Below are 27,814 nucleotides of genomic sequence, written 5' to 3' on the forward strand. Positions count from 1 at the left end.
GTTAGACACTACAGCTGAATAGGGAATATATTTTTAACTAATAGATATCAACATTAAACTTCTCCAGTTCTTTATCTTATTAAATATGTGCTAATTTGCATACATTTCCAGAAAAGAAATCTGAACATTAGATAAAGCCAGTTTCAAAATTGTTTCATTTTGTTGACATATTTATGACCACAGACTGTATAATATTAATGGACAAAGCATCCGGTTTGGCGAAGTGCTGTAAATGCGGAAGTGCCTTAAACCTGCATTCGATCTGAATTCCAGCAGGGGGAGACACGTGCAGTTGCAAAAGGAGGTGGGTTTCTGTAGAAGTCTACGAGAAAGTGACCCGCTTGTCACTTGATTTATTACCTCAGTAAACATTTTCATAATGAGTTTATGGTCTCAATCGCTAGTTTTAAGTCTTCTGCAACACAGAATGATGTTCATTTTTTTGAATTATGGTCTCGTTGATTTTAAAATCGGCGATAAAGCAAGGGGTGTTTTAGGGTGTGGCTATGATGTGACTGCCAGTGAAAGTGTGTAACGTAACGTGGCTCCTCCCTCGAGTCTAAAATCGTCGCATCCGCAACCAGGGTGGCTGCGCCCGTTAACGGCAAACTGGACGACTCATAGCAGATCTCCACAAACCAATGGGTTACGACACACATGCTCCGTCCATTAAAATTATACAGTCTAGGATAATTATAGACATTTTGCACAACGACGGCAAAAATAAAGTGACTACCACAGCTTTAAGTCATTAACGTGTTAATAATCTTGTCCGTGGATTGTCCACAGTGGTGGATTTGCAGCCATCCACTACCACGATTAAGTGGTTGCAAGGTGGCATATTGGCATCTTGAAGCACAAGATAGTGAAGCACTACAGCCGTCACTGGATTTAATAAGAAACATGTACTGAACATGAATGATGGTGGGAGTGCTGGGCATTAAAGTTCACATTAAGTGGCTCCGGCAAAAAAGGCTGATTGGTGCTAAGACTGAATTACGATTAAAAACGACTGGCATATGTAAAAAAGAAAGGACTCGGATTTGCAGTGGTATTAAGATCACGATGCAGCAGTTTGAGTATTTCTGCAGTGTCTTCCTGTGAGGATACCTAGTATCACTGCAACACCTGTAATAATATAAACACTCTAAGATCGAATACTAGTGCTACAGCTGTGCAAGGAGCAATAGGTAGCCTACTAGTTCAGCACAAGTAACAGATGCCTTTAGGGGAAATTATATTCCTCCACCAGAAAATGACTGACAGCTGACATAAGCTGTGAGTGTGTGTTGGAGTTTTGATCATTAATCAGACAGCACGCCGACAGCACTGATGAATTGCCTCCTCTGCTGCATAATCTACATGCTGCTCTCCCTCTTGACCTTCACTTGCGATTGACTGTGTCTATGTGAAAAAAAGAGTAAAAATAGAGAAAAGAGGAGACGATCCGTCTCCATTATCCTTTTTTCACCCTGGTTATTTAGCGTCACATCGGGCTCGCTCCCCTCGTTTCTTGCTCTATCACTTTTTCATTTCAGCTCACTATCTTCCTGTTGTTTCTTCCCTCTGTTTTTCCACTAGCTGCAACTCTTACCCTGGGGAAATACGGCTTTCCTAATGACATGTACAGATTGCGTGTTGCAGAGAGAATGGGGTGTTAATGTTGCCTGAGTGTGAAACAGTTTTAAGTGACTCAATGTTCCTCCCTGCATACAATAACAATATGTCTCAAGAAATACTGTGTCTGCACTGCTGTGGAGCCACTGCCTCACACACTTTGTTGTTTGGTCTTTCCCCAAAAAATAGGTACATACTGCCACCTGCTGTTTGGTGATGCAAATGTTCTGCAGTAAATTAATACCTAAAGCAAGATTCAACATTTTAAAAGTACAATCCTCAAATGATATAGAGCAGAAACCCTAAATCAGTTCATCAGTCCAACTTGCCCCATGAATCCAGCTCCTAACCATGCATATCTGCCGCTGCCTGGTGCCAATCCATCTTTCCAAATGAGCACTGTGTCTGGCTCTCTAACCAGGGCCTTCCCCTGCATGGGTCATTATTCCATATTACAGCTTCAGTCCTAGAAGTTAACAGACCATCTGAAGCCCACCTGATTATCTGGTGTTCTGGGACAGGAAGGGAGGAGTGGATGCCTAATTGTTTTTCATGGCAAGACGCTCAGGCAACGACTCAGCAGAAGATTTTTTCATGGCAAGAGGCTCAGGCGATGACTCAGCAGAAGATTGAGCAAGAGAGAGACAGAGGTCACAGCTGGGCCAGTCCACCTGCACAATCAAGCATGGCTGTAATTGATGGAGAATTTGCTTGCGGAGTACAGAAACTCCAAAAGCTATTAACTGTATTTACACTAATTGAACTCTATTGAGACTATTTAAAACTGGCATTTCCCCACTGACAACGGGAATACTAGCGCAAAACAAAAATGTTGCCAAAAATGAGTTTTAATTGCAAACCTTTTCAGCTTAGGAAGATGAGAATGAATAGTTACAATTTTAAACTTCACAATCTCATTCATAACCTGGTAAGTAGCTTTGGACATAGCTGAGGCAGTAAGGAGGATGGATGTTCAGTTTATTAAACGCAAGTGGGCAGTTACAACTGCTACTACTGTAATATGGTCACTTAACAAGTCTTCTTGTCGAGTTCAGAACCCCAAAACAACCAAAATAACCTTGCCTCCTTTATTGCTTGAGATTATTAGACATATTTTGCTGAATGCCAATTGGTTATTAACTTGTAACACCATCTTGAGCTCTCATAACACCAAGTGGGATTATAAATTTGAAAGTTGAAATATTTCTGTGGTTTCTCACTCTCGGCTTCATTTTAGTCAGTGGTTAATATGCAGGGCGTCGGTTGTAAACGCAGTAGCTATTAATTTCACTCAAATGAAGAACACACTCCTGCTGATTTCTCCACAGGCACCTGGATTGGAAAGGTCAGAAGTAAGGAAAAACATCGGGCCTTGTATGTGGGCAAACACTGTATAGTGTACCTAAGGTCCAGTAGCACAAGATGTTAATGCTAGTCACAGTTTGTTTCTCCGGTGACTTTTTCAGATCACACTCAAGTCAGCGTCGAGCATTTATGAGCAAGAAGCTCTTGCAATTACTGATTAATTAAAATCGAATCGAGCCAAGTGGCTTTCAGCCAGAATATACTTCACCATTTGTATCCAGGTCTTGCTGGTTAGGTTGGCAGTAACAGGATACTTCTGCAGTGTTTTCACAATCAATTACAAGAGAGGAATAAGACGCTAGCTGGAGGGGCAAATTCTGATTATAATGTATGTATGGATATCCACAGATTTACTAGTTCAGCAAGATGAAGATATTATACCAGAGTGGCTTTTTGCTGTTTGAAAGATTACAGATTAGAGTTTGCATAACTGTCTGCATAATGATGTGACTGGTGTAGACCACAAAAGCCTTCTCATTAAATGCACATCTAAAAACTGCACAGGTGCTTTATCAATTAACAAAAAGCTAAATTGGATAGTCTGTAGTTTTATATCTATACAGTATAATGAGATGGCATACTGCAGCGGTTTGATTATTATTTTTAAATAATGGTACGCCGATTATCCCTCAATCTAGAAAATACAAATACCTTTCGCAAAATACGTTTGTAACTTTAAAGCTATAATGCGTAGTTTGTCTCCCCCATGAGGAATTCTAAGTAACAACAAAACTGTCAGCACACCCACGATACAAGCCTTCCGTGACCGTGCACCTCCCCCCACACACACACACACACACACACACACACACACACACACACACTCCTACACGCAGTTGCTAGTAGCCAAGGAGGATACTGAGGATTAAAAAAAACATGGACTCTTCAGAAGAGGCAATTATCTTCACTTGAGTTTCTGCGCGGGAAAGTCACTGAACGCCACAATCTTCTGAACAGTCATACTGAGAAATACAGAGAGTTGTGTGGAGCAGACAGTCTTAATTAGCTTTCTAGCAACTCATTTGGCAACGGATGTTCATTAATATCAAAAAGTTACGCACTAAAGCTTTAACCCTAGTTCTCAAAATCTTAAACAATGTGAAGGTCATCTTAGTATTCATTGTTAAGAGTCGAGACAGCTCATCTGCAGCTGTAAATGGTTTATCTAAAAATCACACTGACAAACACGGCAACCCAAGCAGGAGAGTTTTAAGAAACTGATTTACGTCGTTATTGTGATAAACTTTACTGAGTAAAGAGACCAGTAAAAGTTACCCTTTAAACCTGCTTCTATGAAAAGGCCTTAGATCTTCTGTGTTACTTGATCTTGGTAGGAAATCCATAGCTGCATGCATTCCCCTTCTATGGGAGGACCAAAATGCAGGATGAACTTTCAAAACAGTGAACACCATAGAAGTCTGGTTGTTAATTCAACTTGCTAAGGGACACTTCACCACCTTATTTATTCCCAGTCTCCCATTCACTGCGCTAATCTGCTTTTGTTTAAATAAAACAAATGACATTTTTGTTGTGGTAGACGGTCCAGATGATGGGAAATAAATCAACACAACCTTGACAAGTTTTTACTTTTATTCATGGAGACAACATGGACATTAAAAGCAGAGCAAATTTAAACAAGTCTTCGAAATGTTTTGATCATAATTAAATCAGTATATTTTACAGGGGGACAAGAGCAACCAATGTGAGCTCTAAGTGGAGAAGAAAAAAAAAATAAAAGAGACACGCCCTGTCATGGGACTAATATTGTACATATGCTTTTAACTGACATTTTAAAAAAGGTCAGGGAGTGAAGTGGAACCTGACAAACCAAAACAAACCACAAGCACTTTTTTTTGTATTTTATTTTTTACTAAATGCCAAAAAACAAGGAGGATGGGTAAAGATTTTCTAAATAAAACCCCATAATTAACTTCTCAATGTTTGGTATTCAAAGTGATGCCTGACCCACATCTAGACCAAGAAATACATCAGATGAACCACAAACTACCCTCATCCAGCCAAAAGATAGACAGGCGATGGAACATGAAAATCAATGTAAATTTCTTTTTCCCCTCTCCCCTCATTTACACACGTTAGGTTCATGTTTTTAAATAAGCCACTACACACTTGTGGTTCACCTTGTTTTTAAGCGACGTGTCAGGTTCAGGTAAAGGATGGGTGCGCTCTTCCACTTCTTCCTCCACCAGATATCCCAGCTTCCCCTGTTGAGCAAAAATGTTCACAAAATGCAATGTTAGCAAAGGTCCCACAACAAGTGCTTGTAGCAACAACTGCTGCTACTGGAGCAACACTAGCTTCTATATAAAGACTACTGGTCAAAAATATCCCTCAATTTAGCCACAGAGGAAAGTGTAGATCATAAACGCTGCTAATAATGCACAAATACTAACCATATACCAGCACAATAGTATCATTTTGCCAGAATATAGTAATATTTTGTAAATACTTGTATTATTTTGAGCAGACCTGTACATTAAAGATCAGTACTTTAAAAAAAAAGGCACCACCTTTGGCCCTATCATTTAAAAAACAGTGACAAACCTGTTTGATATTTCTTACACCAATGCAAAAGTGCACTTCACAATTGGTTTTTTTTTTTTTCCCCACCAGATTCAATGACCAATTAAGGATGGAGACAAACTGAACAAATGTGACAAAAATATCCCAACAAAACTGTTCCTGGACAACACAATGGGGAAATATACACATCAGTGACAATTTTAGCAGTTGGAATAAGTAGATCAAGCAGGCAGTCTGTGCATTATCAGCATTTTAAAAAATGTGTCACTCTGACATTTCTATAAAATTACCTTTTCCCCAAACATATTTGAAAGTTAGCAAATAGAAAAACAAAAAATAAAAACACATTCAAACTTTCAAGTTCATGTTCTGGAGAAGTACAGAATTGTTTTTTCTGACAGGCAACAGCATTCAGAAATGGATGTGGGTAGAGAAAGGAGTACCTGGGGTGAGTACCTGCACAGTTTGACAGTCAGAGAGTATCCATGATTTTTAATTTGCCCTTTTCTCATGTGGTCTCGCTCACAACACCAACGCTGTGTGAGGTATGGAAGTCAGCTGCAATTCATTTGATAAACCCTACCCTCCAGTTAGTAAGTTACGTAAGGCCCCCGGTGCTATAAACACCCCCCAAACACACACTGCATGGCATTATCAGGCACAGTAAGCTGGACAACAAATCCATGGCATTTGAGTTATGGTTATGGAAAAATAAATGGCTTGTTTTTCCACATACACCTTTGAAAGTATGTCTGTGTGTTTACATATGAGCAGGAGATAAAATGTAGACACACAGTGGCTGAATATCTCAGCAAATCAAAATTTACTACATTTGCCTACTTAAAGTAAATAACAAAAACATAAATACAGGCAGGGAAGTTTTATTGGACTAGTTCATATTTTTTTTCTGCCATTTTGTCCACAAAGACAAATATACATCTACAAAAGGAGCAAAAACCGATATAAAACGAGGGGTACCTCCGGGTATGTTTGCTCAGGGCTACACTGGCCTTTCCCTCTTGGCTTTGTGTGAATGTTTTCTATTTTCTTCTCATTCATCAGGCCTAGTCCTTCATCTTCAGTGCATACTTATGATGCACTACTCAAAAACAGGATAAAGATATATGCACATAGCACATAACACAAAATCATAGGCATTGAACTGAACGTAAACAGGGTGGGAGAGGTAGGGTGAGAGGGTGGGCAGGGGAGATGGGAGAGGTGGGGGTATGGGAGGGTGGAGGGGTTGGGTTGAGAGCCAGGGGGGAGCGAGGAGGAGGACGCACTTACCTGAGTCTGATCTGAGGTCCTATCAGATCAGTTTTAATTGGACTGAGTGTCACCTTCAGAATGGAGGAGCTCTTGCTGGCCGTTAAGCAGAGGGGAGGCAGAGGCAGCCGCCTCTGTCTCCATCGGTTCCGCTTCTGACGAAGCCTTGATGGCAGTTGCATCGCCGTCAGAGTGTTTGTCTTTCTTAGAGCTGCTCCTCTCCTCCGTTACCTTACGGTCTGGGAAAAGATACGCTTATATTAGAGCTGTCCCGAATATCACTTTTGGGGCTTCGGTGGGAAGAACATGTTCAAAGCTGTGCACTCTGCTGCTGCTGACAGGCAGCAGAGACGTTTATGCATCAAATAAATTATACATGTGACCACACACACACCTAATTTAAAAAGGCCTGGCAATCCTACTTTATCAAGGCTGAGCGGTTACAGTTTTCAGGTGATTTGCCAAACACATTGTAGATTTGTGATTTGGCATATCTGACACTCAAGTTTTTGGGAGTCATCTCCCCAAATTTCAAAATGATTCCAGATGCCTGTATTTTTCGACATCTTGCATGCCGATAGTTGCAGCCAAATTGCTAGCCTTAGCGGAGTCAAACTTTCAATTTCGGTGCTGGCAGCGTTAGATGATAACTCAGGCTAGGTGCCAGGATGAAGGGAGGCAGGCCGTGACATGGTTTTCTGTCTATCAATTTCACACACACACACACACACACACACACACACTAATTATAATAAATGTTAATGCATAAAATAATTTGGGATTCCTATTCCTTATTTTATGGGCTATTCGAATACTGATTTGGACATCATGAAAGCTTTGGAGTCAGCCTTAATTTATATACACCTCAACCAAAGAGTAATCTTTTCTCCATGGTGGACAACTGTCCTGGGTACAGTAAGGTTTTTGGTTTAATAGCTTTCTATTAGAAATCTGCACACTGCACTATTGAGACAAAAAAATAAATAAATAAACAAACAAACAAACAGCAACTAATGGTCAGACCAAGCGAGTAACTTAGTATGTAGTTCAAACAAAAAACTGTTCCAAGTCCTCACCTTTGTCTTTCGATGACCGCTCTCTGTCCTTGTCTCTCTTCTCCTCTCGGTCCCGGTCCTTGCTGCGGCTGCGATGGCGGTGAGATTTGCGCTCTGAGCTGCGCGACCTCCTCTTGTCACGACTGCGGGAGCGACGCTTTCTGTCAGATCGCTCACGGCTGCGCTTCCTCTCCCTCTCCCTGTCCCTGTCACGGCTCCTATAAAGAGAGGGAGGGATATAGGTTAGTAAGGAAACTAGTGAAGGATGCATTTATACAAAAAAAAAAAAAAAAAACACAAGCTAATCAACAGCTGCAGTTAAAAATTGGCCTGTAACAGTAATGCAATCACAACGTAATGACAGGCCTAACTTCAAATAAAACCCTTACAGGTCAAACTATAATGTTTCCCACTATGTGTTGTAGTGAATGTGGATTTAAATGGTTCATCTAATTCTGGACTGGTGCCTCCATCCGTTACAGAAGCAGGCAATAGTGCTCCGTCCTTTTACGGTCACACATTGCTATGTGTGCATGTTAGACCATCAGGAATATGGAGGTCAATGTGGTACATGAGAGTCAGCCATACCTGCTGCGTTTGCGTTCCCTCTCCCTGTCCTTGTCTCTGCTCCTGGACCTCCGGCGATCTCGGGATCTGCTCCTCTTCCTGTCTGATGCTCGACTGGAGTGGCGACTGGTAGAGTTGCTTCGGCGTGCCCTCCGGTCCCTGTCTCGGTCTCGATCTCTGTCTCGATCTCTGTCTCTATCCCGTTCTCGGTCTCTCTCCTTCTCGCGCTCCCGCTCTCTCTCTCGTTCCCTCTCCTTTTCACGCTCCTTCTCCCTCTCCTTCTCTTTCTCTTCCTCCTCTTTGCGCTTTTTCTCCCTTTCCTCCCTCTCACGCTCGCGGTCTTCTCGATCCTTCTTAAGCGCTGGGCTTTCACCTTGAGGGTCCTCTGAGCGACGACGTAGTTTCTCCTGAGAGTAAATAAGCAGGAGCCCACATGTTAATTACGACAAGTTGATCAGTACATTTTGGACCAGAGCCCAAATCAAAAATAGGTTAGGTGGTATAATGTACTGTAGATCATTCACTTTGTTTAAAAGTAGGGGACAAAAATGTTAGGGCTGGGACGATATGCTTTTTCCCCGCCCCCGATTCGATTATTACACGATGCATGGGTGCAGAGTCGATCTGCATTGCGATTTTCATTTATTGCGATTCAATAGTATCGAGTGTTGCAGTTTTCTTTTCCTTCTTTATTAAAAACAAAAGTTGATTAATACACTTCTAGAGGCAACATATGAGACATTTCTAAAAACTAATTGTTTTCTAAAAAGAAAGCACATGACATGTCAGTCAGTCTGACAATAATTTCATTTGTACATAACACGTATTTTCTGTTTTCAATCTGTTTTGCTGGAAACTGATATGATGTAGTCGGCCGTACCGTATAAATAGAAAGTATTTAGGTGAATCATTGGTAAAAAAAAAAAAAATTGATTCTGCCAGAAAGCAGCAATTTTAAAAATAGTCACACATTTAAAAAAAAAAAAAAAAAAAAATCAAGATATACGTGAATCGATTTTTTTTTCCCTCCTCCCCTAAAAATCATGTAGCAATATTTCCTATTTTTTCTTGTAACATCTCTGTACAACGTACCATGCTTTATAAAGACATGAATCATATATGTAACCCTGTTACCTTGAGCTCCTCCACAGTGGATTTAATCTTGGCGTAGCCCATGTGTTGCTTGCCCATCAAGTGGTCGTCCACTCGGGACTGTGCGTCGCCCACAATGAGGAAGGCCCCACACACCTCACACACCTCCATCTGTTTCTCCTGGGCCGCAAAGCTCTCGATGGTCTGAATAAAAAAAGTACACGTTACAACATAAAACAATGTAATAAGCAATACATTTCTGCCTCAGAGCACAAGTGCTTGTCTAATTTGCACAGTTATGGCATTGAGGGCAAAATATGATAATCAAGATGCTTATTGTGGACTCTAATGAGGAATAACTTTTAGCTAGACAGGATGAATGTCAGTGGGACTGGTTGAATCATTTTCAGTCCAAGCTTAGTTTGACTTTAATAATAAGAACAAAACATGTTTGCTAACAGATAGCATTACATGAGCAGTGCCTATTATATACTGAGCGGCATCTGTGGGCCGACTGGCCCGGAGTTAGCCGACTCACCGAGGGGGTGGAGCTCAGCAGCTCCCTTTCTTCCTTCAGCTGCTCCACCAGCTTCATCATTCCCTGGGCCTCCTCCACTCTGCCCTCCGAACCCAGCTCCTCAATCTGAGCCAGAGCAAAAACAGAGTCAAATCAACCATTTTATCACAATGCAAGTGACATAACACTGACAACTAGATTTCTGAGCTGTCAATGAGAACATAGTTTGAGGTTTTATAAGATCATTTCACACCAGTTTATGTAAAGATAAGAGATTATGTATTCCATGTTAGCAATTCCAGCGGTGATAAATGGCAAAGGTTATACGTTACAGTGCATCTTAGTTCCTTCCAAATTACTAAGGCTGATATATGCACTAATCAATTAGAAAAAAAAAAACATGTAACTTATTTCAACATAGTTGTTACAAACCTGTAAAACTAGGTCTTCAATCTTCTCGGTTAGAACCTGGACCTTCTCCTCATTCTTTCCTGATGGACCAGGACCCTGAAAAAAAAAAAAAAAAAAAAAAACGACATTGAATCTCAGGTAGAAACACACAGGCCCTATCATTTATTCCCCCATTATTTCCATTGCACCGCAAGATCATAAAAATATGTAATAAGGACACTAAGTTTGTGTGACAACTGGGGCTACAAACGCAACAAAGCAACAAGCATGGGTTACAGAAAAATAGGGGTGTGAATCTTTTGGTGTCACATGATTAGCGCCGAGCGTTGCTGCCACTTTTGGGAACTAGTCCATTACTGTACCATGAGAATTTAGTCTGATATTAGGCATCATCTAGGTTATTTTATAGGGAATTTGTGAATTAATTCAGAATCTTAGAAGATAAGAATTGCGATTTTTACATTAGTCAATTACAGAACAATGCGCCAAAACCAAAAGCACAAACCCCTGCATTCTGCTGAGCCTGGGAAAGTGCAAGTCGGGCATGCCCTCTACGAATCCGCCGTTCCACCTCTGCCAGGAGTGACTGCAAATAGCGCAGGAAGTCCCGCTCATAGCCCTCCTTCATGAACCGAGAGCTTTTCTCATACCTGGACACAGTGGTATGGAGGCAGTTCATTAGTTTTATTAGGTGGATATATCAAGACAGACACACACACACACACACACACACACACACACACACACACACACACACACACACACCTTATGTTAAAAACCACAATCTGAACTTACGTTATTCGGAGATTCTCATCATGGATCTTCTCACAGGGGCCTGGGAAAAAAATTGCAAAGCTTTATTATCCTCCAATATGACGTCAGCTACTGCTTTATTAAAACATATATATACACAAACACACATCTACCAATACTTCACTTACCCAAGTCAGAGCGGGTGTTTGTGAATAGCTCAGCTGGGCAGAAGCCACACAGATAGTACCGACAGACCTTCTTGAAAAGAAAACAGATGATGCACTATTTTAGACAGAATTCTTATTGGAATCTCTCGAGTTAACGTTACATCAAATCAGGCCATAGCGTGTAACGTTAACGTATGCTAACTGGGAACAAATAAGCTTTGCAAGTCTGTCCTTAAGTGGATTTAATACTAACATGTAATTGCTATGTCTCAAGTTACCAGTTACATAGCTACACAAACCAAAGCCGGATATAGCGCTAATAACTATCGCTAGTCGAACAAGAACTCTCACTTAAAGCTAACGCTAGCAACAGGGCAACAGTCTGGCTAGCTAATACTATAACGCCGCATTGTGAGCCGATAAAATACCATTAGCATTAGCAGACTCTGGTGCTAATTTTACTAACACGGGTGCCTGGACAACACTCAAAATGCCAGCTAAGTTACCAATAGTGTACCTTATCACTGAAATCTAGACTAATGACAGATGACTTCGTTTAGCCAACTCCCACATCCTATGATTAAAGTTATCTTTGCTAGCTAACGGTATGTTAGCTTATCACCAATCATAACTTGCTAGGCTAACGTTAGCTAGAATGCTAACTTACGCTTTCGTCGTCCCATCGCACGTTGCATCGCTTCTCATCAGGGGCTAAATTTCTATCTCGGCCCATCAACTCATCGAGTAACTGGGCTGCTGAGAGCATTTTGCCTACAAGATTGTAGCTTTGATTTAAAGAACTACTATATATCCTGAAGAGCCAGTTGACACCATCTATTGCGCGCAAGGTACTTGTAATCAAAATGGCAGACGCTGTAACAACGCCGCCCGTTTATGGTTCAACCGTTCAACCAGTCCGGCAGTAGTTCTCTTAACACCATAGTGGCAGTAGCCCGTTTAGCCTCTGAACCGGAAATACAAGTTGGATAGCTAGATGGTTCTCTTAATACATCCATGATCATCAGTCAATCTGGTATTTGCATAATAAAACATAGTAATAAATACAAGAATTTTTCTTCCAAGTAATCCCAAATAGACACTACACAAATCACGTTCTTCCATGGGGTTAATACAGATATTTATATTTCCCGTATCTTTTACGTTTATGGCCCCATGCAGGCTACATGTAAATTGTAATTCAGTAAACATGATTTGATGTGGTCCGGAGGGATCTAACCACGATTTTTGTGAATCAATATGCAACATGTGGAAATTATTATTATCCACTGGTTGCATGGTTACCAATAGCCCAGCAACACCAGTGTGTGTGTGTGTGTGTGTGTGTGTGTGTGCGGGTTTGTGTGCGTGTGTGTGTTTATAACAATGATTTCACCTTTTAATTATCAGAGTTATGACGAGAACTCGGGACTGGATAATGTCACATCATTTTACATAAAGTCAAGTGGCAACAAAACGCGTCAGATAATTGAGAGTATTCATATGGGAACTAACATCTGTGCTCACTGTTGTTACATCTAAAGATGCCCCCCGATGAGGCGGTGATGTTTTTGGCAGCCCACTGACGGAACTCCGACATCACTGATTGATTGAATGAGTGCACTAGTCTGTCGGTAGTGGTACTATAACGTGAACAAACAACAGAGATAAATGGCGAGGACGGGACTTACTGTCTATGACTGTGAACGCCAAAGACTCAACACGAAGTTGCATTAGCCGAAGCGATCTGCTGCCACAAGCTAGCACCAAAGACTACTAGCTAGCATCTCGTTGAGCTAGCCAGTAGGTAAGATTAGCCGGGTAGCTAATGTTAGCTGAAAAGTCTATTTTTAGTGGACCTTTGTGCCGTCGGTAGGAACATCGTTAGGCGATTAGTTTTGACAACTTAATCCGAGAGGATTGTGTGTATCCTATGATCTCGCAGCGCTAGTTGTCTGTACCAAAATGTCCACCACTTCGTTGGATAAAGAATTACAGGAGCGACTGAGAGAGGCGTCTGCCATCGGGGATATCGACGAAGTGCGGACATTGGTGGAGAGTGGAGTAAACGTGAATTCACAGAATGAAATAAATGGCTGGTGAGTGTTTGGACGAATGCGTGTGGTCTTCGACACGTTAAACGCAAACCGACGAGTGTTGTAAATAATCAGTTGTTGAAAAGTTTAGCGCAGCCAAGTGCGTTGTTCCGGGGATTCAAGCTGACCAGTGTTATCTTATTAGGCAGAGCAAGGCTCGTTAGTCAGCCAGACGTACCTTTCATCCCTGCTTATTTTGGGATGGTTTAAAGTATAAAGTGCCATTATTCTAGTCCTCTCTAAACAACAGAAGGGACCAGTCACTGTGGAGGAAAGTCAAAGAAAATGTGAATTGGCACGTGGTTGCTCCACTCATGAAACTGCCAAGCCTGTTCTCATTGGCACATGTTGTAGATTGTACGTTTATTGATTTAAATAACCTAATACAAAACGGATAAAATAACTTGATTTGTATCACTAAAGTCCATATGCAACACAATTCTGTCAGCATAGAAATAAAATGTTCTGCTGTGATTTACAACTCCAACTTCCTAGTTCAATATATAGTTCCACCTGACGACAGGTGGAACTATATAAATGTAAACTTAAACTGATCTCCATACTGTCTTAAAGTCATATTATCAGCATATCCAAAATGTTTTGTTTCGTTGAACTGTGTTCTCTCTCATTCTCCAATAATCTCAAAAGGACGTGCCTGCACTGGGCATGCAAGAGGAACCATAAGCACATAGTGTCCTACTTACTCAGTTATGGAGCAGATAAAGAAATCCTCACGGCTAAGGATGAGTTGGCCTCACAACTTACATCCAAACCAGAGATCAAACGGCTTTTAGGAGGTAAACTACACACTTCTTACCCTCTTGTTCCCTGTTACGTCATTATTACACGTATTTAGTTTCTGCTGGCATGTGATATATCGGTTGCATACACGGTCCATGTGATACATTGACATGTAATGTACAGGTTATAACCCGGGTAGCGATGGTATAAATGTGTCTACTGCTGTTTATGGTTTGACAGTGAAAAATGGCTTATCATTTTGAGCCGTTTTTGAGGAAATAATCCTCTTTTTATGCACATTATTACCACAGTTGAAGTGGAGGAAGTTCCTGAAGTCAAGGAGCCTGAGTTACCAATCATCCCAAACTACCTGTCTAACCCGGCCTTCATGTATTCCAAGATGGATAACAGGTCAGAGATCATCCTGGCACAGCACCTTACACAGAATGGTTCTGGAGAACACGCTGAGGATACGCACAGCGATTCACCCTCCCTTTCACCGACTCATGAGCCTCAGAAGTCCCAGAGCCTGCTCTCTGACGGCCCCTCTCCTCCCCCAAACCCTACCACTGACAGCCAAGCCCAGGCTGGGGAATTCATTCCTGTGACTGAGCAAAATGGTGTGTCGCCCGGCCCGGCCTCATCCCACAATCACGCCGTTGTTAACTGCACAGTGCCCATGGACCTGTCAGTTGAGCCGCACTTTGTCAACCATGCCGACTACCCGCATGCGGTGGCGCATAAAGGCACCGTGTGCTCGCCTCCGTTGGCCTCACCCAGCCCCAGCTTGGCCAGCAGCAGTGGGAGCCAGGTCCAGGCCCCGGTGGCCGGCGCTAACCCAACCATGAGCAGGCAGCAGTCTATCCCACAGCAGCTGAGCTACGGCCAGGCTGGTGGGCCCATGCCAGCCTTCCAGCCTTTCTTCTTCACCAGCACCTTCCCTGTCAACGTGCAAGGTGAGAGAGAAATCTTGTATTCAATTATTTTTAACCCCACATCAATATACACGACACAACACGATGATAGGCAAGCGCCATATTACATCATGCATATTAGCCTGGCTCTATCCAAAAGTCAAAGGCCAACCCGCACCTCTAAATAATATTAATTAACACATAACATGTTTGTTTTAATATGTTCACAAACAGAAAAGTAGGGCTGGGTATCGTTCAAAAATGTTCGATACCAATACCTTGACTTCAATACCTTGTTCCTAAACGATGCTTTTTTCGATACCAGTTTTATAAAACAAAAAGAAAGTACAAGATAATAATAATAATGGTAGGGGTGGGAGATATTGACAAAAATGAATATCTCGATATTTTTTTTCAATATCTCGATATCGATATTCAGACGATATTTTTGAAATCCTTCTAGAAGTTAAAAGAAGCCCTGTTCGGAGGCTATTTTGGTGGTTCTCTTGGGAAAATGTACAAGCAAGATGAAATCATAACAATAAACAAAGGGCTCTGTTCTGTAACATATTGCACACAACCATGTCCTTATTGGAAGCAGTCCTGGAGCTGGGACAGGGCCGGGTCAGACCATGTTCTGATGGAGTTGGATGTGACCTGACTGGCCCAGGTGAGGGAGAGGTGCAGTTCTGTGTGCTTTTTTGATGTTAGAGTATACCTGGTCTAGTGTGTTCTTCCCTCTAGTAACACAATCTACATGCTGGGAGAAAGCTGGAGGGGAACAGACTTTAAGGATGCCTTGTTAAAGTCCCCTGTATCCCGTATCCAGGTGATCGCGCTGCAGTTTGTTCACTATGGTTAGCAGTGAACCAAACTTTTGCTAACGTTAGCATCGGGGGCTATGTAGACGGCAGTGTGCTGTTTTCGTAGTAAATAAAATGGTCAGTATATTACCGACAGGGCTCCAGGTCAGGTGAGCCGTACTGGGCAACGATCCTGCAGTTGGTACTCCATTCATTGTGCACAAAAATGCAGTCCTCCGCCTCTGGTCGTGCCGGAGTTATTTTCTCATCCTGCCGGTAGATAGCTAGCTCGGCGTGCTAGCGCCGACAACAACCTGGAGGGCTCGGTCAGGCTATGTCCTCCGGGATGGTATGAGCCGCCTGGAAGGCTCTGGTAACGTCTGTGTTGTATCGTGGTCCTGTATTGATTAGTTCAGTGTGGCTGTACGTACTTGTATAAATATACACCGACAGGAGAGCCACTGCACAATCGCGCACCGCCATCTTTGTTGACATGAGCGAACGTCATAAGACACAGGTCAGGACTAGTAGCAGCTTACTCTCGTGCGGGACGATCGTGATTTTGTACAAAAAATACAGTCAAACAAACCCCTACAGTATTAAAATCGCTACATATAATTGTTTAGAAGGTTATAGTGTGCGTTATTTGTTTTCTCTTTAACTTCCTTCAGCTCTTTTCATGTTTGGGGGGTCGGATTGCACAAATTATGAAATATTCGATATCCCAATTTTGCATATCGTCCAGACAACAATTTGGATATTATCGTCTAAACGATATATCGCCCACCTCTACATGATGGCAAACTTTTTATTTATTTATCAGCTCCTACTACGCGAGCCCCGTCTCTGTGCACACCGTAGAGTTTTTCTTGTGTGTCTCTACGAGGTGTAACGTTCGACAGCCAATCACAAACTTCCTTAGATCTCGGGAGAAGCACGCTGCATGCTCGTTGCTGCTTCTACACACCCGTCTTCTGCAGTGACTCACCTCGGGCTATGTCCATCTCGTTAGAAAGCACAATATCTTTGTTAATAAAGAGTTATCGCTCTGGTCCTTTTTTCTAGAGTTGGTGCTGAAGGTGCGTATCCAGAACCCCAACGCTCGGGAGAACGACTTCATTGAAGTGGAGCTGGACCGCCAGGAGCTTACCTATCGTTCCCTTCTGAGGGTCTGTTGCCGCGAGTTGGATATCAGCACTGAGCACGTGGAGAAGATCCGCAAGCTGCCGAACACCATGTTGAGAAAGGTAGGGGGAAGAAAAATACAGTATGGCGGTCCATAGAGCTGAAACCATGTGTACAATAAATAATTTCATACTGTTTCTAGACTGTTCCCTCATGAAAATGAATGATTTGCAAGTGAATCTGTTATTGATTTTAAATGTCTTTCCTTTCCAGGACAAGGACGTTGCTCGGCTGCAGGACTTTCAGGAGCTTGAGGTTGTGTTGGAGAAAGCAGAGGGCTTGTCCCTGTTCTCTGGGACTGGGGGCCTAACAGACAGACCCTGCTACAACATGAAGGCCTCCCGCCTCACCTACTAGAGCTACCGCGGAGCCTGAGGTCTCCCCGCTTATGATGGGCTTCTGTAGCTACCCTCAAGCAACCATAACTAGTTGCCCGCCCAGGTTCCCAATTACAGCTTTGTCCGGCTTTGGTGTTTCGCCAATTTCCTAACTGGGATATGTTTTTTTTTTTTTTTTTTTCAAGTTCTGTAGCTCTTGTCCTCCTCCTGTCCTGCTCTGTCCCTCCTGCCGCTTTAGTGTACCCAACCAGTTGTAAGCGATTACTGATGCATGGTGTCCTCGATTATGTGCAAAAGTATTTGGGCCCCTTTCTCCTCTCTTTATCTCTTTCTCTCCTCCCACTGCACTTTGTGCCAAGGCTCCAGTGGGACAAAAGAGGGAGACATTGGCTTGTCTTCCATATGGACTGGACTTAATGGGATCCTGTAATAGCCTTATTTGGACACATCCCTATCCTGGCTGTGGACTATGGTCACAGAGGAAAAGACTTGGTCTGATAAGACAAAGAGCAGAGGACAAAAGGAAGGATTTACATAACTCTTACCGATAAGTTCATCATCAGTCCGCAGAATAAGTTGGACTTGCACACAGCAACTTTAATTTCTAAGAAACTGACCTGTAGAGTGCTATCAGATGTTCTAGCTGGCGTACACACTTTCATACATGCTGTAGGCATAAACCTTAGTGTCTTTCCTGCAGAGGACATCCATTACTGTCCTAATTCTTAAGGTGGCGGTAATCTTATACCAGGTGAGACAAAAGCATCTTTGGACTAATAGTGCTTCTATTTGCTGACTACACATACAGTATGCTTTAATCTATATCCACACAAGGATGGACTGGTTTCCTTTTCATATTTAAATCATTCAGTCACACACTGTGGAAAAAGAAATCATTAGTTCTATTTGAATTGTTCTCTTTTCATGTCGGACATAAAAAGTAGAGATAAATGTGCAGCAACTCATTTTTTATTTTCTACAACGCATTAGCACTTCTGCTTTGCAGGGCAAACTGTTAGGTTCAGTCAGCATAACACTAAAACTGTCAACTGTGAAGTATTTATTTTAAATGTTTTGGGTTGTATTGATTCTTACTAATGAAGCGAGATCATGCGCTTAAGAGTAGCGAGACTTGAGTCCCAGCCAAGGTTGTGTATAAGGCTGCCCACTTGATTTATACTTTAATTTCAGTTGCTGTCCTTCTGTTTTAACTGTGATTAGAATCCAAACCAAAAACTAATCTAGCCAGCAAAGATACTAACTGCAGAACAAACTATCACTGCTTCAGGAAAGAATGCAGCTTTTGTTGACGTGAAGAAAAAAGAAATGGGATACGGCAAAGGACATGATGGTCTCGGGTTGTATGATTGAGTGTGTCTTTGTTCCTCCAGCACTAATCAGAATTCTCATTGCTGACACAGTTATCTTTGTCGCCCTGTGTCATCTCAGTTCTATATGGTCAATCTATATGGTGACTAGGTTTCTTTAAAATATAAATTTAGTTAATTAATTAGTTAATAAGTTAGTAATGTAAAATTAGCACTAGACTGGCTTTAACAACCAAACTGAAGCCATGTTTGGTTGTTAAAGCCAGTCTAGGGCTAATTTTACATTTTTAATTAAAGAAAATGTTGACGTTAACGGTTTGTATTCCGTCGCTCAGAGACTGTACGACTTAAACGGAGACTGCCAAGACGACTACACTTAAAACATTCTTATACTGTACATTAAGAATTTAACAGGTCAAGAGGCACAGCCACGTCGTGTCAGACGGTAACATTTTATGCTGCTTTCATCGACACTTTATATTCCTTTTAATTCTCGATGCTGAGGCTCATTTATTTGAAGCAGTGCAGTAGGCGGCCACTACACTTGTCCTACAATCAAAAGGTTTCTTACCCAGTGGTAACTGTTTACTGTTGAAATGTATACCTAAAGCTCTTACTGTATTTGTATGTTTTATGATATATTTTTTATTAATTTGTATAATTTTTTAACCAGTTAGGCCTGTTGTGTTTGTGTCAAAAAAAAAAAAAAAAAAGAGTCTTCTATTGTGCAAGACAGAGCAATGGGATGTAAAAGTTGTTGAAGCCAAGTGCAATGTGGGAGGAAAAGATTGTTTCCCGGAAGTTTGCTGTGAGAAGAAAGGACTACCAAGAGTGCTTATTTTCTGTTTCCTACTATGTTAAATGCTTGATTAAGTAAAGTTGTGCCACACGTTTAAGGCAGGAGCTTGGTTGAGAAAGTGGGACAATGTATGGACAAACCCCCCAACCCCACCCCCATCCATCCATCCACCCCCAGGCGTTTGGTGCTCTGGGAGAGTGACAGCAGCATGTTTGAAATGGTTTTTTATAGGATCTTCTTTGATTCTGTGGAAAGGAGATAACTAACATTGTATTTGTTGGGGTTGCTTATTGTTCTAGACAAAGCAGAATACAGTTTGACTTAACCTATGCATTCAGAGTCTGATATTTTTATATCGAGTACATCCTGTGTACTTGTAGAACTGATCTTAGGCACTGTTAAGCAGTTGCGTTCTTTTGTTCTGGAGACCTGTATCTGTTCTTTGATAAAAGCATGGTGAATTACTTCCCTCTTCTCTCAAATTGACCTTGTGTCTACTAAAAGCATAGTATGTCATAATAAGAGGATAGCTTTTTTTATTATTTATTTTTTGCTTGGATTTAATTAAATTCATAAAAAGTATTTTAAAACCTCCTGTTTGGATACTGGTCCATTTTATGTTTATGCTGAAATGCACCAATGTCGAGATGCCTGTCTAGTAGTGTTCTCGGAGATGCACCTTCAGTACTCCTATGAGAATTGTTCAGAGCTCATTTTGGCCTCAGCATTTACATGCTAATTGACAATTCTAAACTCTTAATAATAATTAAATAATAATCATGTCCATTCATTCACAAGTAATAATTGAAAATTCTTCTTCAGTGCTGGCACTGATGTCACAAAAGATGATTGCTTGGGAAAAGGATTTTCGTTTGTATGACATGGTCCGTTTTGAAAGTACATTTTTTTTCAGCTATTGCATGAATTATTTCATTATTGAATACCAAAATAAAATATAGCAAAATATAAAAGTTTAGCAACATTCACACAAGCTCCTACCTGCACATTGATTCTAATAAACCTGAATATTTTTTTTTATATTTCTTAAATATATAACATTAAAAAAAATGGTTATCAAGCTGAACTACGTGCTGCGCAGATACACATTTTCATGATTGGTTCAGATTTCCTTTAAACTTAATTTAACACATCAGTGTTTTACCACTTATTAGGTCCATTATTAACACAACACTAATAAAAAGCCTTTCTGGAAATGTTCCATATTTCAAAGTTCAGTATTGTACCATCCAGCTGTGGTTTTTCACTTTTGACCTGCATTTGCACAACAAGCTGATGTTGTACATTCCCTTATGAACTTAACTAACCAGACATTTTGTTATGTTCCCTTTCTGATTTAAAGAACATAAACAACACCTAAGTTATGGTCGTACTGACACACTTGTGTGTCTGTGGAATCCTTAACCTCTTCAGTGAAATGAATACAATAGTGTTCATGTGGTGAACAGATGTTCAGACACGGCAATCTGGAGAGCACAAATATTGCGTAATGAGCAGAATGGTGCTGACGAAGGTGTGTGTGTGTGTGTGTGTGTGTGTTTGTGTCTGTGTCTGTCTGTGTATGTGAGTGTGTCTCTGTGTGTGTGTGTCTGTCTGTCTGTCTTTGTGTGAGTGTGTGTGTGTGTGCGCGTGTGTGTGTGTGTGTGTCTATCTGTCCACGGCATGTTGCGTTGTGTGTCTAGACTAGGGCTGGGGAATCGGCTGAGGAATCAGCTTAGGGCTCTGCTGTGGCTGGATGTGTCTCTCTCCTTTGTTCTGAAGTGAGACACTCATAATAAGCTTAGTATGAACAGTCATAAACACCTTCATTGTTTTGAACCAGCTCCATCAGCTTCCCAGGACCCAGTCATGGGCAAGAGACGCTGTGGACCTGCATGGCCAAGGACCCCTAAGAGCATTTTACAAATGGAGGCATAAGGCGACGTTACTCGCAGGTACGTGCCTTGGTCGATGTGCTTGGACTATGGCCCTTGGTGCAGTTTGTGCCCCTCTCTAACAGGCGTAATGCACAAAGCCATTATACAGAGCAGCTTATTTACGACACAAATGCATGCATGACACTGTAAAGCCACCAAGAGATTAAAAGTGAGGTAAGACGTACAGTAGCTTATACGTATATATCCCAACAAACCATGAGACCCCGTGAGTGATTTGTCCTTAAATAACGTAGTGAAGCTGGCACTATTGAACAAAGTAGAGAGATTTGGAAGACACCAAAAGAAATGCCGGGGTCATCTAATAAATAGAGAAAATGTATTCTTACTTAAGCTGTGAAGCTGACGTACAGCAAATGATTAAAGGAATAGTTCCAACATTTTGGAAAATTTTGTTATTCGCCTTCTGGCGAAGAGTTTAATGGGAGGATTGATACCAAACTTGTATCTGTCCATTCAATATAAGGCTCCAGCCAGCCTCCTATTAGCTTAGCTTAGCATAAAGGCGTTAAACAAGGGGAAATATCTAGATAACATCTGTAGATAACAAAATAACAAAACCACCCAATGCCAATTCTAACCATTGTAGATTCATCCCTGATGGGGCAAAGCTCATTAATCAAATGTTTTGATTTCTGCTTATATCAGTGATTTCTTGCAATTACTGAGGATAACATGATTGTGATATAAAGTATGTGAAAGCACCAGGATCTAGAATCTTTACAGTGCCATTACCCACAAATCTTCATTTTGCAAGAAAATAAACTTATATGGAGACATCGCTTAAGTTGCAATGTTGTTTTTGAACCGGGCTTCAAAAGATGGTGTGCACGGAGAAGGTCAAAGTCAAGGTCTGACTGCAGACAATACATGTCCTGAAGGCAGATAGACTGTCGGAGCGCCCTGAATGGGGTCCACCGTGAGGCTTAATTCAATATGTGACATGCCCCATAGCCCCAGTGTCGGCTATGCTGGGAATGCAGGGTCTTTAAGGGTTGAAGGTTAGGGGGGAGTGGGTGGGCTGCAACTGAAAACACAGCCTGACTGTGTTTGTGCATTTGCATGAAATTGAGAGCATGCATACATATGTGTGTTTGTGTGTGTGTGTGTGTGTGTGTGTGTGTGTGTGTATGTGTGAGAGAGAGAGAGAGAGAGAGAGAGTGTGTGAGAGAGGGCTCACAGACACAAACCAGACTAAGACTGCAGGGTTTGGCCTGAGCACTGGGCCCCTTTGGACTCAGCAGGGACTCAACTTGGGAAGCACTGGATAGTCACACACACACACACACACACACACACACACACACACACACACACACACACACACACACACACACACACAGAGCGTGGCTACTAAAATGTTTAATTATTTGTTCATCTAAAGATAAAGATAGTTTGTTTTGAAGCCCCCTTTTCTGCAACTCTTCCTGGAATTGGCTTTTGGGGAACAAGATGGCTTTTCACAACATGATATCAAGCTGTCTGTACTACTTGTAACTTCTTACATGTCAATATTGTGATAGCATGAGCCCGGTGAGTCGAATCCCATTCCACTGTAGACTGCATTGCAGTGGTTAATTCATGAAAACAAAAATGATGACTCCCAGCTGGAGTTTTCTGGAGATTTTACAACACATACAACAAACATATTAAGGATGCATGTTTCATCATTTGAGTCAGTTTCTGAATGGTACATTACAGGATATCAGACAATATAGAATCAACCACAATTCAGTAGATAGATACTCGATTGATCCCCAAGGGGATCAGTAGGCTATTATGAGTAAATGGTGTATCCAATATGGCAGAAATTGAACTGGTTTTGTCTAAAATATTATGTTTTTAAAAGGTTGGATTCTGCAACAGACAGCTCAGATATTACGGGCCAAAACACAGAAGTGGCTATGGCACCATCATCTGGTGCACCAGAATAATTGTTATCACTAATGTGGAAAGTTTGGCTGCTGTTGGAGTTTTTACGATACAGAAACCTTTAGAGAAAAAGAAGATGAGGAGGTAAGTAGGAGGGTTTTACTTTTTACCCACAATGTACAGCCATGGTACACATAAGTACAAAAGACCCTATCAATTAATAATAATGTAACTATATATTAAAAATCTACTCAAGCAGTTTAAATGAACATTTTTGGTTATTTTGAGTGCAGAAGTCAAACCAGAACAGGATCTCCAAATAACAAAGACTAGAAGACTAGTGTGTTTGGTGCCATCTTCTGGAGACTGACATTTTGTTCAGATGGAAAGGAGAGACTTTAGTGTAAACGGTGCTAAATGATAATGCAGTATTATAGTGCACAGTATTGTCACACAGTGCTGTTTTAATTTGGTACATATTAACAAGACAGACAATGTTTTTTTTAATTGCAGACATACTCAAAGCGTCTTCTAATATCAGTACACAATAATAACTTTGCTAAAATGAAAGATGTAGTCTATCAACACTGATAAATAGAAGTATATGACTGTAATACCAAATGTAGCCATTTGTATAGATTCTATTCAGTAGCTTGTATCTTTACACATTTTGTTTAAATGTGCGAACATCCAGAATGCTTAATTTGCACAGCAATTGCATAATAAGGTATCAACTTATTCTTTTTAGAGTATTGCTAAATATCTTCTTCTCCTTTGCAAGCTAAGGGTTAAGGCAGCCAGCGCCTTGCGCACAGGTGTCTCGCCAGTCCTTTATGAAACAGCGCCTGCAATCTGCTGGCGAACTTCTTTTTTTTTTTTTCTTTAATTAAGTTGATCATAACTGTAACTCAGCTGGGATTTTCTGTCCCACTAGACAGGCCACTGTAATTCATGTAGTTAGATCTTAAGTGGGTTTGCTGACCGCAGCCCTAATCTCTCGCTACTATTAAACGTGGAGCGACTAACCTGGAGTGCTCTCCACATCGAGACCGGTCCCGCACGCCCTTGTTTCGCTGCTTTTGTGCCGCATGTGATTCCAGTTGTTAGAAAACCAATTACGCGAGAGTTTGGACATAGTTTCAAGAGATCTCCTCAAACTTTATAAAGTCGTGTTCAACTTCTTGCATTTTCAAGATTTTTTTTTTAGCGTCCATTCTGTTACGCGTCGGATATGTGGTGGATGCTGTTTCCACGATGGATTTGGTTTCTTCTGGGACATTGTTATACCATACTCCTTTATATGGACAGCTGCCGCGTGAGAGCAATGCCCATGCCCATGTCTGTGGCAAAAGTGGTGTACTCTCACGCAGGTCTGTGCCCGAATGACCTGAACCCCAACCTGTGGGTGGATGCTATGAGCACCTGCATGCGCGAGTGCGAAACTGACCAGGTGAGTTGACCTGCAATTGACCGTGATGTATAGCCTGCTGCATATGAAATGTGTAGACAGTGGGGCATAGACGCATTTTGTATGCTGTGAAGCATCTGGGCACACTCTCTGTTATATCCTTTAGTCGACCAGGATCTAAATGCCTAAATAAATAATAAACAGCTCAATTATCACTTATTATTATTATTATTATTATTATTATTATTATTATTATTATCATTATGCCAACAATTCATTTTTCACTGTGTATGAGCTGCTGCATGGAGAATTAAAAGAAAAACATCAAGCAGAAACACAATTCAACAAATCTTGGGGTTATGTAATGTTAAAAATGTTAAATTTTTAAGTGCAAGTCAATACTCATCAAAAACATTTAAAGAACCCTCTGAGCTAAATTCCTCATAATGAAATCTGCATGTCAGCATGTTTTGTTAAGAAGGATTTTACTAAGAATTATGCAGTATTTGAACTGAAACTGTATCTCAACTGTAAACAGTATTTTTTTATTTTCCAACTTTAGGACTGTGAGACATTTGAGAAGTGCTGCCCTAATGTATGTGGTAACAAGAGCTGTGTGGCATCACGCTATATAGACGTCAAGGGCAACAAGGGCCCCATTGGAATGCCAGAGGGCGCCACCTGCGACAAGTTCATGTGCTCGCAGCAAGGGTCTGAGTGCGACATCTGGGATGGCCAGCCTGTTTGTAAGTGCCGGGACCGCTGTGAGAGAGAACCCCACTTCACGTGTGCGTCTGACGGCATGACATACTATAACAAGTGCTACATGGATGCCGAGGCCTGTTCCAAGGGTATCTCTATTTCTGAGGTCACCTGCAGGTAACATGTTAAGTATTTTAGATCTCTACTTGTTTGTTTTTGGTGTGATGAGGTAAAGTTGTCTCGTTTTAGTGCTCAAAATAAAGACATTTGATTGCATAGAAAAATAAATCCATTCTGTGTGTAATATGTCAGTATAGTAATTAAAGAAGAGCCTTTGACACCTCCTGACTCTGATTAATTCTTTTCTTATTCGACCTACCTACCTACAGGTACCACCTGACCTGGCCAAACACCAGTCCAATCCCAGCAGAGACAACATTACATCCTACCACCGCCCTCCAGACCACCCTCCCAGCTGACATCCAGCTCCCCACCATACACAGCGGCCCCACCCAACTGGCTGTTTTTGTGGGTGAGACAGCTAGCTTCCTGTGCGATGTCTCTGGGAAACCACACCCGGAAATCACCTGGGAGAAACAACTGAAGGGCAAAGACAACACCATAATGAGACCTAATCATGTCCGAGGCAACGTTGTGGTCACTAACATTGGCCAGCTGGTCATATACAATGCGCAACTTCAGGATGCCGGCATCTATACGTGTACAGCCAAAAACGTTGGGGGAAGTGTATCGTCACACTTTCCCTTGGTAGTGATCAGGAAGGAGGCGAAAGGTAAGAATGCAGAGGGGAATAGTACCAGCCTGCCGTTTTCAGCTGAAGAGTGTCTTAAAAGTCCAGACACAGACGACTGTGGAGAAGAGAGCATGAGCTGGTACTATGAACCAAAGAGGAACAATTGCTTCACCTTCACCTACAGTCAGTGCAATAAAAACCGTAACCATTTCGACACCTATGAAGCCTGCATGCTGTCATGCGGAGGAGAGCTGGCGGCTCCGTGCAGCCTACCGAGCCTCCAAGGGCCTTGCAAAGCATATGAGCCTCGCTGGGCTTACAGCAGCGGCCTCAAAAAGTGCCAGTCCTTTGTGTACGGAGGGTGCGGTGGCAACGAGAACAACTTTGAGTCTAAAGAGTCCTGTGAAGAGATGTGTCCCTTTCTGAAAAACCACAACTGCAAGATATGTAAACCCCGAGCCAAGATGGTCACCAGCTTCTGCAAAAGTGACTTTGTGATCCTCGGGCGTGTGACCGAGCTGACGGAGGAGCAAGAGTCTGGCCACGCTTTGGTGACAGTAGAAGAGATCTTGAAGGACGAGAAGATGGGTCTGAGGTTTTTTGGCAAAGAGCCCCTGGAGGTGACTCTTCTGAACATGGACTGGAACTGCCCGTGCCCCAATATCACTACAGCCGACGGGCAGCTCATCATCATGGGGGATGTTCAAAATGGCATGGCCGTCCTGCAGCCCGACAGCTTCGTAGGCTCCTCCAGCACTCGTAGAATCAGGAAGCTTCGCGAGGTTATTCACAAGAAAACCTGTGATTTCCTTAAAGATTTCTCTGCCGTCCAGTAGTCTTTTAAAGTCTCACACTCACCAAAAGTCTTTTGTCTCATGTTTTCTGATTATTCCAAGCTCCAGTGACCTCACTCACCAGTCTGACTGACTGCCAGTAAACATAAAACATAACTTATCTGTAACATTGGAGGTTTTGTTGCCTGATTCAGATGGTTTTCTTGTCTTACTTTGTTCCTTATTGCTCAATAGATCCCTCCTCGTAGTTTTTGTTTTTGACACTGATCATTTTTAATCAGTTTTCATTCATGATTTCTTCAAAGATGCTGTGTCAACACGGTCCTAATCGCTCTTTTTTAAAATAAGAATCAAGCTTAGACAGTTTGGATGTCTGCACCTAGGGCACACTGTCTGGAAAAGTTGCAGGTAGAATAGCCCCAAGCATTTACCATGTACAAAGTATTTAATCTTTAGTAAACTGTTTACTAAAAAAGTATTATAGATTTCCTCTCCAAATGTTATCTTGAATACACTAATACCATTCATTTTAAAGATATGTTTAAATATTAGTAGGCTATGTTTGCTTTATGTTTTTGTGGGTTATCCCAAGATAGACAGTGTGTAACATCTGTCCGCACTTGAGCTCACAATAATGCAGTTTGAACCCACAGTTTATTTACCAGAATCAAATAAGCTCTTTGGTTTCATATTTTGTGGAATCCATTTTCATAAGTTTTAATTTACAATACAGAATATGTATGTGGACTTCTGTACTATGTATTTATTTTTCTTGAT

The 27,814-nt window shown here is 41.6% G+C and overlaps 3 protein-coding genes across 4 annotated transcripts; 2 read left to right on the plus strand and 1 right to left on the minus strand.

The window, feature by feature from the left end:
• Positions 1-4,554: 4,554 nt before the first annotated feature.
• Positions 4,555-12,323, minus strand: luc7l3 (LUC7-like 3 pre-mRNA splicing factor). Of its 2 annotated transcripts, none has more exons than XM_028598715.1 (11): positions 12,022-12,323; positions 11,376-11,445; positions 11,230-11,269; positions 10,940-11,084; positions 10,456-10,530; positions 10,045-10,149; positions 9,549-9,710; positions 8,436-8,821; positions 7,869-8,065; positions 6,814-7,031; positions 4,555-5,204 (listed from the first exon to the last, which is right to left on the minus strand). In XM_028598715.1, exons 1-10 carry the CDS (start codon positions 12,118-12,120, stop codon positions 6,847-6,849), a joined length of 1,464 nt encoding a protein of 487 aa, XP_028454516.1. In that variant the 5' UTR covers positions 12,121-12,323; the 3' UTR covers positions 4,555-5,204; positions 6,814-6,846. The 2 variants fall into 2 exon arrangements, with proteins under 2 accessions (XP_028454516.1, XP_028454517.1); XM_028598716.1 differs by having other exon boundaries at positions 11,376-11,442; positions 12,022-12,120.
• A 490-nt stretch (positions 12,324-12,813) lies between these two features.
• Positions 12,814-19,718, plus strand: ankrd40 (ankyrin repeat domain 40). Its single transcript, XM_028598717.1, has 5 exons — positions 12,814-13,450; positions 14,096-14,244; positions 14,500-15,144; positions 16,971-17,152; positions 17,304-19,718. The coding sequence occupies exons 1-5, from the start codon at positions 13,317-13,319 to the stop codon at positions 17,445-17,447; spliced, it is 1,254 nt and encodes a 417-aa protein (XP_028454518.1). The 5' UTR covers positions 12,814-13,316; the 3' UTR covers positions 17,448-19,718.
• A 4,985-nt stretch (positions 19,719-24,703) lies between these two features.
• wfikkn2a (info WAP, follistatin/kazal, immunoglobulin, kunitz and netrin domain containing 2a) lies at positions 24,704-27,079 on the plus strand. The gene is made up of 3 exons (XM_028599205.1): positions 24,704-24,829; positions 25,350-25,666; positions 25,879-27,079. Exons 1-3 carry the CDS (start codon positions 24,704-24,706, stop codon positions 27,077-27,079), a joined length of 1,644 nt encoding a protein of 547 aa, XP_028455006.1.
• The last annotated feature ends 735 nt before the right edge of the window (positions 27,080-27,814 follow it).

Source organism: Perca flavescens, chromosome 15 (genome assembly GCF_004354835.1).
Source record: "Perca flavescens isolate YP-PL-M2 chromosome 15, PFLA_1.0, whole genome shotgun sequence".
Lineage (NCBI taxonomy): Eukaryota > Metazoa > Chordata > Actinopteri > Perciformes > Percidae > Perca > Perca flavescens.

What these genes read in the sequence shown, in the direction of transcription:
- luc7l3 (XM_028598715.1), bottom strand. Translation starts at nt 12,120, where the DNA reads ATGCTCTCAGCAGCCCAGTTACTCGATGAGTTGATGGGCCGAGATAGA. An exon ending in CCACTGTGGAGGAGCTCAAG is followed by an intron (nt 8,822 to 9,548) that starts GTAACAGGGTTA and finishes ATTTACTCTCAG; the next exon opens with GAGAAACTACGTCGTCGCTC. An exon ending in AGGGAACGCAAACGCAGCAG is followed by an intron (nt 8,066 to 8,435) that starts GTATGGCTGACT and finishes CTCTCTTTATAG; the next exon opens with GAGCCGTGACAGGGACAGGG.
- ankrd40 (XM_028598717.1), top strand. Translation starts at nt 13,317, where the DNA reads ATGTCCACCACTTCGTTGGATAAAGAATTACAGGAGCGACTGAGAGAG. An exon ending in GATCAAACGGCTTTTAGGAG is followed by an intron (nt 14,245 to 14,499) that starts GTAAACTACACA and finishes TTATTACCACAG; the next exon opens with TTGAAGTGGAGGAAGTTCCT. An exon ending in CTTCCCTGTCAACGTGCAAG is followed by an intron (nt 15,145 to 16,970) that starts GTGAGAGAGAAA and finishes CCTTTTTTCTAG; the next exon opens with AGTTGGTGCTGAAGGTGCGT.
- wfikkn2a (XM_028599205.1), top strand. Translation starts at nt 24,704, where the DNA reads ATGCCCATGCCCATGTCTGTGGCAAAAGTGGTGTACTCTCACGCAGGT. An exon ending in GCGAGTGCGAAACTGACCAG is followed by an intron (nt 24,830 to 25,349) that starts GTGAGTTGACCT and finishes TTCCAACTTTAG; the next exon opens with GACTGTGAGACATTTGAGAA. An exon ending in ATTTCTGAGGTCACCTGCAG is followed by an intron (nt 25,667 to 25,878) that starts GTAACATGTTAA and finishes ACCTACCTACAG; the next exon opens with GTACCACCTGACCTGGCCAA.